This window comes from Impatiens glandulifera, chromosome 9, assembly GCF_907164915.1.
Source record: "Impatiens glandulifera chromosome 9, dImpGla2.1, whole genome shotgun sequence".
NCBI classification, from domain to species: domain Eukaryota; kingdom Viridiplantae; phylum Streptophyta; class Magnoliopsida; order Ericales; family Balsaminaceae; genus Impatiens; species Impatiens glandulifera.
Genome location: NC_061870.1, coordinates 31,641,890 through 31,654,923, shown reverse-complemented (window position 1 = coordinate 31,654,923; position 13,034 = coordinate 31,641,890). Strand labels below are relative to the sequence as shown.

The 13,034-nt window shown below is 29.1% G+C and overlaps 2 protein-coding genes across 2 annotated transcripts; both read right to left on the bottom strand.

The window, feature by feature from the left end:
• Nucleotides 1-2,850: 2,850 nt before the first annotated feature.
• Nucleotides 2,851-3,414, bottom strand: LOC124913644. Its single transcript, XM_047454052.1, has one exon. It carries the CDS (start codon nucleotides 3,369-3,371, stop codon nucleotides 2,910-2,912), a length of 462 nt encoding a protein of 153 aa, XP_047310008.1. The 5' UTR covers nucleotides 3,372-3,414; the 3' UTR covers nucleotides 2,851-2,909.
• Nucleotides 3,415-6,286: 2,872 nt separating this feature from the next.
• On the bottom strand, nucleotides 6,287-9,073 carry LOC124916242 (subtilisin-like protease SBT5.6; the record flags this gene model as incomplete). The annotated part of the gene is made up of 7 exons (XM_047456972.1): nucleotides 6,287-6,829; nucleotides 6,921-7,134; nucleotides 7,228-7,573; nucleotides 7,653-7,747; nucleotides 7,831-8,392; nucleotides 8,473-8,815; nucleotides 8,869-9,073. Coding segments are annotated over 7 exons (2,289 nt in total), but the record flags the coding sequence as incomplete, so codon positions are not given.
• Nucleotides 9,074-13,034: the final 3,961 nt, after the last annotated feature.

The window sequence follows — 13,034 nt, the reverse complement described above, 5'->3', positions numbered from 1 at the left end:
AATTCTAATTCCAATTCCAATTCTTAATATTAAAGTGTCTAACAAACATAAGAATTAGAATTAGACCCTCTAATTCCAATTCCAATTCCAATTCCAATGCCAATTCCAGGGTTATCAAACACACCCATATAGTATTTCTAACATTAACATAGTCCCGATTTAAGGGTAATGTAATATGGAAATTGCTTTTCCCACCATTCTTATATTCCCACCCGCCGTACTATTTAATTAATTCAAAAATTACTTATTTATTCCTTTCTTTTTTATATATTTACCTTTTTTATCTTATTTATTTTACTTATTTTATTTTATTTAATTATTAAGTTTTTTTATCATTAAATATAATTAATTAATTAATTTTTAATATTTTTTCTATTTTATTTATTTAATTAAAAATACAAAATATTATTATTTTTATATTATAATTGTTTAAAATATATAAAATATTAAAGTGTGTCTTTATTTAATAAAATATAAATATTTAATATTTTATTATATTAATTATATATATATATTAAAATACTTATAAAAATAAATAGCGGGATGATTCAATTTTTTTATAAATAAAATTATTTATTAAATAATAATTAATAATTAGTCTAATCATTATTATTTTAATTAATAATATTATATTTTATTAAATTAGTACACATTTAAATATTTAATATATTTTAAATAATTATAATATAAAAATAATAATATTTTGTATTTTTAATTAAATAAATAAAATTAAATAAAAAATATATTAAAAATTAATTAATTAATTATATTTAATAAAAAAACTTAATAATTAAATAAAATAAAATAAATAAAATAAATGAAATAAGAAAGGTAAATATATAAAAGTGATAGGAATACCTAAGTAATTTTTGAGTTAATTGAAAAATGAGGAGTGAGGGTGGGATAGGAATATGGGATGGGAAAAACACCTCCCATGTAATATATTATATGTATTAACATATGGTTACAACCTTGAAGTTATACTAAACAAAAAAAAAAAAAATTAATTTTTATATTTTATTTCACTATATATTTTTTAAATTATATGCAATATATAAATATAATAATTGTGTTATATAATTAATACAAATAATCTAATCTAGTTGATTAAATATTATATTATTACATGTTGTGGTCTCGCCTTCTTCGAAGCCGAACCGGTTTCTAATATGCTGCAAGAAAATCATATAAAAATAATAATAACGTGATGAACAATTTAGATGCGTGGATTAAAGTAGAAGTAATAGAACTTTGTGGCGTATACGTCCCCATCATAATCAATGGGTTTTGAGCACAATTAAATAATAAAATAAACTAATTACCAATATTAATTATTTATTTATTGGTTTATAATAAATAAACACATCAGTTCTCCCTATCAAATGATTTTATATACTGGTTGTCATTATTCTTCTTTGCTGGGTTATTATTATTTTTTTGTGGGTAAAGTCACTTACACTTATTAGGGTCTTCATTAAGATTTGAGGCGTAAAAAAAGAGAAACAAATATATTTTGTTAGTTCATGCATTGACAGCATTGTTATCTTTTAATTATAAAAATATAACAAAACATTATTTCTTTTAACTTAACGGCAATTAGCGGCAATAAGAGGTGGATACTTGGATACCAACCCTAATTTCTGGGTTCGAGCCTGCCCGTCAGACGACAAGTTCTCAAATTCTGCGTAGGTTAAAACTAAAATAAAAATATATACAGCAAGAAAATAAATAAAAGATTTGGTGAATAAATCCGAAACACGTGGCTTCGTATATTTTGAAAAATAAAGAGCATGGTTGAATCTTGTACGCTTTGGAAAAAATGTATGGCTGTGATCCAAGATAATTTGTGGGACATACATACTTAATTAGAAACCCACATAGATGACGTGTGCTTGTTTCTATCACGCTAATGATTGATTTTACTACTTTTATAATATAACATTTATTTATAGCCACAACTCACAAAGTCTAGCTATATGTGAATGAATTATTTTTAAAATACTCTACAATTTAAAAAAGATATAATAGTGGTAACATTATTTTGTTCAAAACTGAGACTTTTCATATATTTTGTATTAATTTTGATGCTGTGAAATTACAAATTTATTAATTATTGATGTAATTAATTATATATGCAAGTGTGTATTGTGATTATTTGTGTAACCATATATATGTTGTACATACAGCCACCTACTTAATTTGTTAGGTGTTTTTGAATAATAATAAAATAAAATAATATATATTAATTGGTTCTGCCGCATCTTATAAATAATTAGATAACACTGCTGGGAGATTCTCAATGCCCGCCAGGTCTTTAACATCTAATTAATAATTCTCTCAAATTTCTTCTTATCAGAATTATATAAGAAATTTGACTCCAATGTATAATTAACCGGATGACACATATTTATGTCAATGTGATTTTAATATAGCTCAACAACATTAATTTAAGTAAAAACATCAAAACAATGAATCAAATCCCAAAACAACATTATTGAACCCCCCAAACTAGGAGATAATAATATTTCAGGGTTCCGTGTTCAAATAAGAATCAAACAATTATATAGTATTCAAATAAGAATTTCCTAGCTAGCTAGAACATTGAAGAATTCAATAATATGGACCAATATCAATTAATCTTTTTTGTCATTTAATTAATTAAAAACACAAACATACAAACACATAACTAACTTGACTACTTCAAGAAACAGCTTGAAGCAATAAATTACATACATTTTGGGGGTAACAATTTTTCGAAACAATTAGTAATGACAGTAGACATTTGTAATATCACGATATAATAATAATTAATTAATTAAGCCTGAAAATATATAGTAAATTACTAGTGTAATTAAATAAATATATTGGAGAAATAATTAGAATTGGCGAGGGAGGGAGGGAGGGGGGGTTTACGTTTCTAGGAAACCTGTCATTCTAAGGATCATATTCCTAACTTGACTCAAATCTCTTCCCTTGAGGGTCCTCCCATTGCCCGTACAAACAGAAAACGCCATCTTTCTGGCACTAACTAAACGTCTCCTGATTATCAAGTGCGGAGGCACCACCACCACCTCCCCCTCCACATCTTTCAAGACTGTCTCCGGCGGTTCTACTAAAGGGGCTGGACCCAGCTTGTTCGGCGCTGCCGGGATTGTTACCGGAAAAGATGACTTGCCTTGGATTTTCACCGGTACAGGACAGTCGTCGACGACCTCGTCGTCCTTGTCCATCATCATCATCATCATCTTCCTCTTGGATTTGTTGTTGTTGTTCCAAGAGTAGCTGATCATTTCCTGGTTTAGTCTTGGTGGTGGGCATTCGGGGAAAATGATATCTGATTCAAGAAATTCATCTTCCATCATATTGTTCATCGATGAAGATGGGTAAGTCTAGTAGTGCCAAAGAATGGATTTTTATGAAAGAGAGAGAGAAAAAGAGATGAAAGTTATGGGGGAAAAGGGGGAAGCTTTTAAGGAGGTCGTTTCAAGTGATTGATTTGATTGATTGAATGAATGAATGAATTGTGGGTGGGGAGACCAAAGAATCTGAATCGTAGAGTATTAATAATGCTTTGGATTGTGTCGTGGGATGGCGTCACTCTATGTACAAGGGGGGTTTATACACATTATTATTTGTATGAAAATATATTTTAAAAAATTGTCTTTATGTTTAATTTGTTCTGTTGTTTTTAAGTGTTATCACATCTAAACCTAACTATTAATTTATAAAGAGAACTAAGTGTTTGATATGATATTTTTTTTAAACAAAACTGAATCAAGGCAAAAACTTTCTCTTTCTCTCTCTCTCTCTCTTCATGATTGTCCTCATTCTCTGCTCCTTTTCTTATGGATATGGCTAACGGCCTTCATTCAGGTTTGCCTTGTGAGGCTACTTGTGTTACACTCCACTCCACTCAATTCCATTATCACTATTTTATTTTAATATTATTTAAGAAAAAAATTAAAATTAAAATTAAAACTTGGGGTGGGGGTGGAAATATCTTTATATTTATCTATCTATATATATTTGCATGGTTACAAATTGCAATTGAATTAGTAATTTTATCCTAATTGGGTAGTTGGACATTTTGGAGTTTGACAACTCTCTTGTTATTCTTATATATATTAATCTTGAAAGAATTTCATGACTATCTTTTCCATTTTAATGAGAATTAAGTTGACAATTTGTTTATATATAATTAATTAGAATTTATATTAGAAACGGATAAACTTGAATAATTTAAATAATTGTCCAGGAAGCTAGCTAGCTTGCTAAGAGATCGAACTTACAAGTTTGTTCACGTACGTCTTCATCAAAATATCAATTGCACGCCGCATATATAAATAATATACACCACACACAAATAAAGGCTAACTAGCTACCTTGTCCTATATATATAATATATATTCATGAATTTCATTCTTTCGTTAATTAAACATACTTAAATTTCTTTCCAACTTTTTTTATCCTAAAATATTTATATATCAAATTTGGCCCAACTAAGAGAGATTAATTCAATTATTTAAATTATAAAACATTTTATTTATTTTTAAAATAAATAAATAAAAATTGAAAAGTCATTTTTTTTATTAATTTTGTAAATATTATTTACTAATTAAATTGTTATGAGTAACTCCATTTAAATTAAATAAAACTCTTTTTTTTATAAAAGAAGTGGTGACTCAATGTTTACTAATTAGTTTCCATTTACCATTTAGCTATATATATATATATATATATATATATATATATATATATATATATATATATATATATATATATATATATATATATATATATATATATATATATATATATATATATATATATATATATATATATATATATATATATATATATATATATATATATATAATGTTAATCATTATATAATTGAAAGAGGACCATCACATTTAGAAAAGGAGACGGATGAGATTACCTTACTTATGTCTCCTTCTTATCGTAACTATCAACATCTTAGTTTAAAAAAAAATCTTTATCTGTTTAAGTATTTGTTATCTTGATTAACGTGTTGATATCTAAATAATTGAAAGGTAGATAAAAAGACTTATAAAAAAGTATTGAAATATATAAATAAAATAAAAAACAATAATTTAAAATATATAGTATTTTAGTTAGAAAAATAATTGGAAGAGGGAATTTAGAAGAGAGAATTTGAAGGTTAATTCGATGTTACAATTACATGTAGTGTATGTATTCCACTCATTAAGTGACACTATATACAAAAGTGAAGCATTACTTTCCTCCTTTGTTGATTTTTTTTTTCTCTTTGTACATGTGACATTTTTTTAGTGGATTAATACACTACCTGCATGGGTAGCATCCAACTAACCGAGAATCTGAGAGGAAATGACGTGTCTGGTTAGCTGAAAAAACAATAAATTTTCTTTTTCTTCTCACTCTTTTTCCATCAAGTGATGTGGTGACATGTCATTCCTTCATCCATCACTCATCTTTTAGTTAATGAAATGAGTAATGTGATGAATGAGAAAGAGGTAAAATTATAATTGATTTTGTTTAATTTTTTTAAATAACCTAAATCGATCAGGGTCTTATACAAATTAATTCAACATCATTTCACTCTCCTTTATCTAAAGATGATAATTTGAAATTGTCCCGCGACTACCGAATCAAATTGCCGCATTTATGATAGTTTTTTCCCGAAATTGAACGGCCGGAGATAGGCGGGATGATATTTTAGTCCCCGCCCCTTTCCGATCTCAACCCGATTCTGCCACGAACACTATAAATACAATTAAATATATATAATCATTCATATATTTATTTATTCATTATATTTTATAAGAGTAATAGTAAGTTTTTTCTTTATAATATATATTATATTAAAAAATTCGTTTATATAATTCTATTATATAATTTTTTTATTTTTTAAAAATATATTTTATAAACGGTGTCCCGCGGGAATTCCTCAAAACCGAACGGAATGGGAATAATAAATCCATTCCCCACCATAATTCCATGGCTCTATCATCAAATTCACCCCACATAATTTATTAATTAAAATACTAAATTATTATTTATTATTTTATTATTATATATTAATACTTAATAAAAGTAATAATAATAAAAAATTCTTTACTCCTTAAAATCTTTTCCATTATTATTATTTAAAAACACGAGAACAAAGTTAAAAACTATAATATGATCATAATACATTACTTGTCATCAATACTTATTTCTCATGTACATGTTTATTTAAAAATAATAATAAAATATTTTTCTACTATTTTGTAATTTTGTCAAATAAAGTTAATATAAGATATTTAAGCAGATGATATAACAATTGGACTTCTAACAAAATGGATCCCATCACTCCAACTATACCAACCAAAGGAGAATCCACTCCCCGTCCTTCCATTTGTGGCGGCGGTAACCGTCACGTTGAAGCTCTTCTTCTCCCCTATCCGGTTGAAGTACAACGTTGTAGGTGAAACCACGACCGAATAACCTGCCGGAGAACGCCCAGTTACATTATAGACACTCACGGCATTGCCTACGTTTGTAACGGTCCTCACCACGGTTACGGGTCCTATAAGATTTGAGACGGCCAGAGAAGGATAGTTTAGATTGTTTGAGGAAGATACATTTGTCGGGCATGTAAACGTCGAATCGACCTTGTAGCCATTGCTACATAGGTAAATGAGATAGTCTGTGTAAGTTGCATCGTAAACTAGCCCTGGATCCACAGCTTTAGACGGGTTGAAGTGTCCTGATCCAAATTGGAATGGGTTTGCTTGCTTTTCGTTTGCGTCTGTTATCGCCGTGCCCACATTGTTAACTACTCCAGCTATATATATTTATGATAAAATCAAATTATAAGCCAGATGCTAAATAACTTATAAATTATGAAATAATTAAAGAAGAAGAAGATAAATTACCGGTTGTCATGAGGGCAGATCTAATAGCAGCACTACTCCAATCGGGGTGAATGGCTTTGAGAAGTGCGGCGGCCGCAGCAACATGGGGACAGGACATGGAAGTTCCCGAAAGCATGTTGTACTTTGCTATGCGATGATCACCTTCCAGTTTTGTTGGGGAAATTCCTTCAGTCCAGGCTGCAAGGATATTCATCCCCGGGGCAGTAATATCAGGCTGCAATTTAATTTGTGTTAACTAATTGATTGGCTAGAATTAATTAATCTTGAATCTTGTTAGTAAAAAGGCATAGCCATGATACTTAGTTACCTTAAGGAGGTTAAAATCTATGCCGTTTGGACCGACTGAGGTGAATGGAGCCATAACAGGTGCGGGTTTAGTACCCAATACTGTTGTTCCTCGGATTAAGGTTGCCATGGGATTGGTGGCGCTACGTGTGTAGTTGATGATTTGAAGGCCATCTACTTGACTAACAATAATTGCGGGAATTATGTGGCTCTCTTGTTGTATTTGAGTTCCATTGTACGAGTTTAATAGTATTACGCCGGCTCCGCCTGCTCTTGCCACACCGTCGGAGCTCGAAGAACTGGATGATAAACATATCACAATCTTACCTTTTACAAGAGATGGTTTAAGGGTTCCAGCAAAACATCCTCTGCACGCACAATAACATGATCACATTTAATATTAATCATTGTCAATTAATCAATTATCAATTATATTTATATATATACCCTCGGATATTTGTTGGAGTGTCAGGTTCTTCTGCATCCAATCCAAGTATAAGTGGTCGCATTTCTGCTATATCGAAAGGAGATATTGTTTGTCCCTGAAATTATGGAAATGAAGCTTTTTATTTAAATCAATTCATGTGGAATTAAGTAACAGTTTATTTTATTATTTTTGTCTTACCGCAAATTTCATTCCATTTCCCAAAACAACAGGAGCGGGGAACTCCCGATCTATGCTGCTTGCAGCGACGGTTAAAATCCAGGGAGCAGTATTTGTGACGGTGGATGGCGTGGGGCCAGAGTTCCCGGCGCTACAAGCAACGACGATATTCCGGCGAGTGGCGTGTAGTGCTCCGATTGCCATCAAGTCTTGATCAAAGGGAATACTCTCGTTTCCTCCTATAGATATGCTAAGCACGTGGACTCCGTCTGCAATGGCCTGGTCCATTGCGGCTAGCATGTCTGCCGGAATGCAAGTCATTCCAGATTCTCTCGGCTCACCTGGAATCAACCAACAAACTTTGTATATGGCTAGCCTGACAAGTGGGGCACCTCCCACGGCTGTGCCACGGGCAAAGCCGCCAAGGGCGGAGGCATTGTAGACATGCCGACCACCTATAGTCGAGGCGGTGTGTGTCCCGTGACCGTCTTTGTCTCGAGCTGAACGAAACTCTTCTGTTTCGTTCAGGCTGCCGTAGATTTTTTCGTAGCCATCCAAATAATAACTAGCTCCCACTATTTTTCTGTAAAAAAAAAACAGAGTTATGACCAAGCCAATGATAAAACAATTACCTACCCAATTAGAAATGAATAAATAATGAACCTGTTACAGTGGGAAGAATTGAAGTCAGTTCCAGTTTGGCATGTCCCGTTCCATGATGCCGGGACAGGTTCCATCCCTTTGTCGTTGAAACTTTCTGATTCCGGCCATATTCCTGTATCTAGAACTCCGACGATGATATCTTTTCCTTGGTTGGCCTTCAGCAATAAATCTTCGTAACCGTTGTTTGGAGTCCCTGCTCCTTCGAGCAAGCTCGTGAAGTCCCACGATCTTGTCGTGTGTAGCCCGTATGTCCTAGGGTGGTTGTGGAACACCGACACCACTCCTTCCATTCCTAATAATAATAATGAGAATAAGAAGAAGATGTAATTACAATTAAGCAAAACTTTTTTAACAAATATGGTAGCTCCAGGCAGGCAGGTTGTGAGGTTGGTGTACCAGATAAGACTGCGGCCTCTTGAGGGGTGAGGACGGCTGAGAAGCCATTGATGACGTTCTTGTAGCTGTAGACAATAGAAGATTTAGCTTGGGATCTCGACCCTTTTACAGAGTGAAGATAATTGTGATGAATTTCTTCTATTTCCTGCTCTGTTTTCTCTCCACTGTGCTCTCCCAGATACACAACATAAACCTGCACATTAATTAATTAATTAATTAATTTCATATCATAAAATTAATTAATGTGATTCTGAGAATTACCTGTTGGTGTGCAAATGAAGTGAGAAGCTGGGAAAGGAGAATAATAGATATAATAAACTTGTTCATTATTGTTAGATATGATGGATGATTATTTGATCAATTAGGTTTAATTAAGATGGTTTAGATGTGTCTCTATATATATACATTATAATTGCAAGTGCTAGGAATGAGACATGTTTGAATCAGTCACATATTTCATTGTCGCGTTTTATAATGAGGGAAAAAAGTCATCAAAAGGCTTCTTAATGCTTGGTTACGAAATTAAGCTAAGATTTAAGAATAAGATGGGTTTTTAATTGGAATGTTGACTTCACCTCAAATATCTTTTTAATGGTCGTTCTCTTTTGATCTAGTCCAAAGTCTCCTAGTTAGATATTATTATTTCAAATTAAAAGGATAGAACATTTTCCTTTTTTCTTATACACCACAATCAATTATTCAAATCCCTCCTACTATGATACAATTGTATAATTTCGATCAATTGTATGATGATGTGGATTTACTTTAAATCAAATTTGTCCACCGAGGCCTGATTTTCGATGTTGCAATACATGAACACTTTTGGCTTGATCGATGTTATTTGGGTAGGATTGTTTTATTTGATTTTGGGTTGCTTCAAACAATTTGTTTTGATATTCAAACATACTATTCTTTATTTTGAGTTTTTATTGTTTCTCTATTTTCTCTTTTTTTATTTTTTATTTTTGTTTTATTATACTATATTTTTTAAAGAAAAAACATTAACTTTATATAAAAAAGAAGAAGTTGATATGGAATGTGAAAATTTGACCATAGGTGATAATTTTATAGAAGATACATACACATGTTTTCAAATAAATTTACATTTATTATTAAATAAAAATATATCTCAAAATGTGAATTCATAAGTAGGAGGCTGAGACGGATAACTTGAACGGGCTAATGGATACCGAGTAGCAAACCTTTATTTAATTTCTGTTTCAATTTCTATATTTGAAAAATAATACAATAAAAACTTGAACTGACTTGTTTGTACGAGTCATATTGCAATTTCAATTTTGTTGGTATTGAATTATAATTCAATTTTTATTTTTGAAAAAACTTTAGAGTTGTAATTCAATTTTAATTTTTATATTTGAAAAATATAAAATAAAATCAATTTAAATATATATTATTTAAATCATTAAGATATTTTTGTTTAACAAAACTTGTTATGATAACCTAAGTATAAAGAGTTTTTTTTTGTTTAGAGGTCGATTCTTAATAAAAAAAAAATATTGATTCAACATAATAATTTACTAAATTAAAAATAAATATCGGTTCGACATTTTAACTTTCTAAACTAAAAAAAATAAAATATTAGTTTAATTTTTAACTTCTAAATTCAAAAAAAAATTATTAGTTCAAAATGTTAAGTTACTAATTTTTTTTTAAAAAAGATTGTTTAACTTTCTAAATTAAAAAAAAAACTGGTTTAAACCTATTGTAAATGATAAAATACTAATATATTTTTGTTTAGAAAAACATCAAAAATAAATTTGAAATTATAATTTCGAGCTAAAAAAAAGTGAAATTGTTAATTATAAAAACAAATAAGTAGATTGAATTAGAATTCTCATTTTTTATATTGAATGCTATACCAAAACTAAAAATTAGAATCGAAATCCTAATTTCAATTTCAATTCTAATTATTTTAAAATTATCTAATAAAAAATGCATAATAATTTACTCAATTAGTTTTTTTTTTAAAAAAAAAAATCATAAATATCATACTCATATTTATGATAAAAAGATAATAGACTAAACTCAAAACAATACAATCAAATCATTAAAACCTCAAAACACCGGGCGAGGAGTCATTTTCATCTTGAAGACTCTCACTTAACATTTTGCTAACCCATGTCACTATTTATTTTATATGATTCACATTTCTAGAGCGATCTTCTAATCTTTTTTTTCTTAATTTTTTCTTCCATCTTATAAATGAGTTAAACTTGTTAATTAACAAATTTTCAAAATATTTGAATTAAAATTCGAACCAAACTTTAAAGAGTTGTGAGTTTTTCAACATCACACATCAATGCTATGTTATAGTTTCCGCTTTTAATTAAGAAAAATTATTTAAGGGTTTGTATTATTAGAAGCCGTATGGTAATATTATACAAATTAACTTATTTGGAAAATGACAATATAGTTAAATTAAGGCCTTAATTATATAATTAATTATTTCAAAAGTTTTCAGGCTTATTTGCTATTTAAAGCAAAAGTTGTCTCAGGTATATTTTGGAGAAAAACCAAAGCTGACTGTTTAATTAGTTTTCATGTTAATTAATATATTACAAGCCAAACACGACAGGTTCAATAACTACATAAATTGATTGCCGAACTAATTGTCTATACGTTATTTATTTATTTATTTTGAGGTTTTGCTTAAAAAAAATGACATTGAACTTGGATATATAGATCGAGATGACATTTTATTTGACAAAGATAGCCTAACTACTTCCCAAACTAAATTACAATAGAACTTCTTAATTTAGTACTACTTTAGTTAATTGTTCTATTAATTAATGATTACGTACTGCATGCTAATTGTGTTAAATTATTTTTTCTGTAGAAGAAAATAATCATATATTAGGCTTAAAGATAAGGTCTTATAAGAGATTTGGACGTTGGAGGATCGGGTCAGGTCGGATTGACCTAGTTATAAGAAGGTATTCCTCAAAAGTAAATTAATATTAATTAAATCAAATATAAATCTTTCTGCCGTGTATATTTTGAACAGATGCTTGGTCGCGATCGGCATGCATGTAGAACAAAAGTATAATTAATTAAAAAGGGTATTAGAATTAGTTAGTGTGGATCTTAAATGTTGTTAAATGGAGACTACCATCTCATTCTAAATTTAATAAGTGTATATAGTTTTTTTTATAAGGTGTGAATGAATGATTTCTGCATATTTTGTATTGATTCTTTTTTTGTGATTTTATTATTAGTGTGTTATTATTATTATTATTATTGTTGTGTGTTTGATAGTTAGTAATATATTCTTTTTTTTACTATAATTTTGTTAGTGTTTTCATTTTTTTTTTTAAATTTTACCTTTAATAAAAAAAATTGTTTTAGAATAACAAAATAAAATAAAATAAAGAGTTAAAAAAAACATAAATACAATTATTTGACTCCTAATAAAAAAGAACAATAATTTAATCAACAAGTTTTTCAGATCTAATCTCCGACATATATCATGATAATGACATTGTGATAATTTTTAATGACCTATTTCGATTGTACAATTTTTTTCAATTTCTTTACAACTAGACGATACACCAAAATATTATAGAGATATAAGTCTCACCTTTTAAGTCGGTACATACCTCCTAATAGTCACCAATCTTATCAGCAATCCAATCATAGAAACTTAATTCACCACTTTTTAACATATACTTACATAAGGTAAAGGCAGGCAGCCTCCCAAGGCCCATCTGTTTTAGGCCCCAAAAAAATAAAAACCTTAACAAAATTTGAAATAAGTCTTAAATATAATACAAAATTATTAATGTTTTTGAATATAACATAAAATATAAGAAGTAAAACAAAAAAATAAATAGGGCATCCCAAAATTTAGGGTCATTCTCGGTCGGTCCAGCATACGATAACGACTCACAATAATCACGTTATTTCGAATATATCTAACATTAGTTTGAATTACGTCGTAAATAATACTCCAACCAAAAATTGAGATTTTGATATACGAACATTTTTCAGTCTAAAAACCAATACTTTTTTCCGTAGAAGCTAACATTTTATCTTGTTTGGTTTGTTTGTAGCCTATACTAAAAAAATGCATAGTTTTTTTTTGTTTATGTTTCCTTTCTTTGAAAATTATTTTGTCTAAGTTGTGCTTAAATTTTATTTTTTAATAC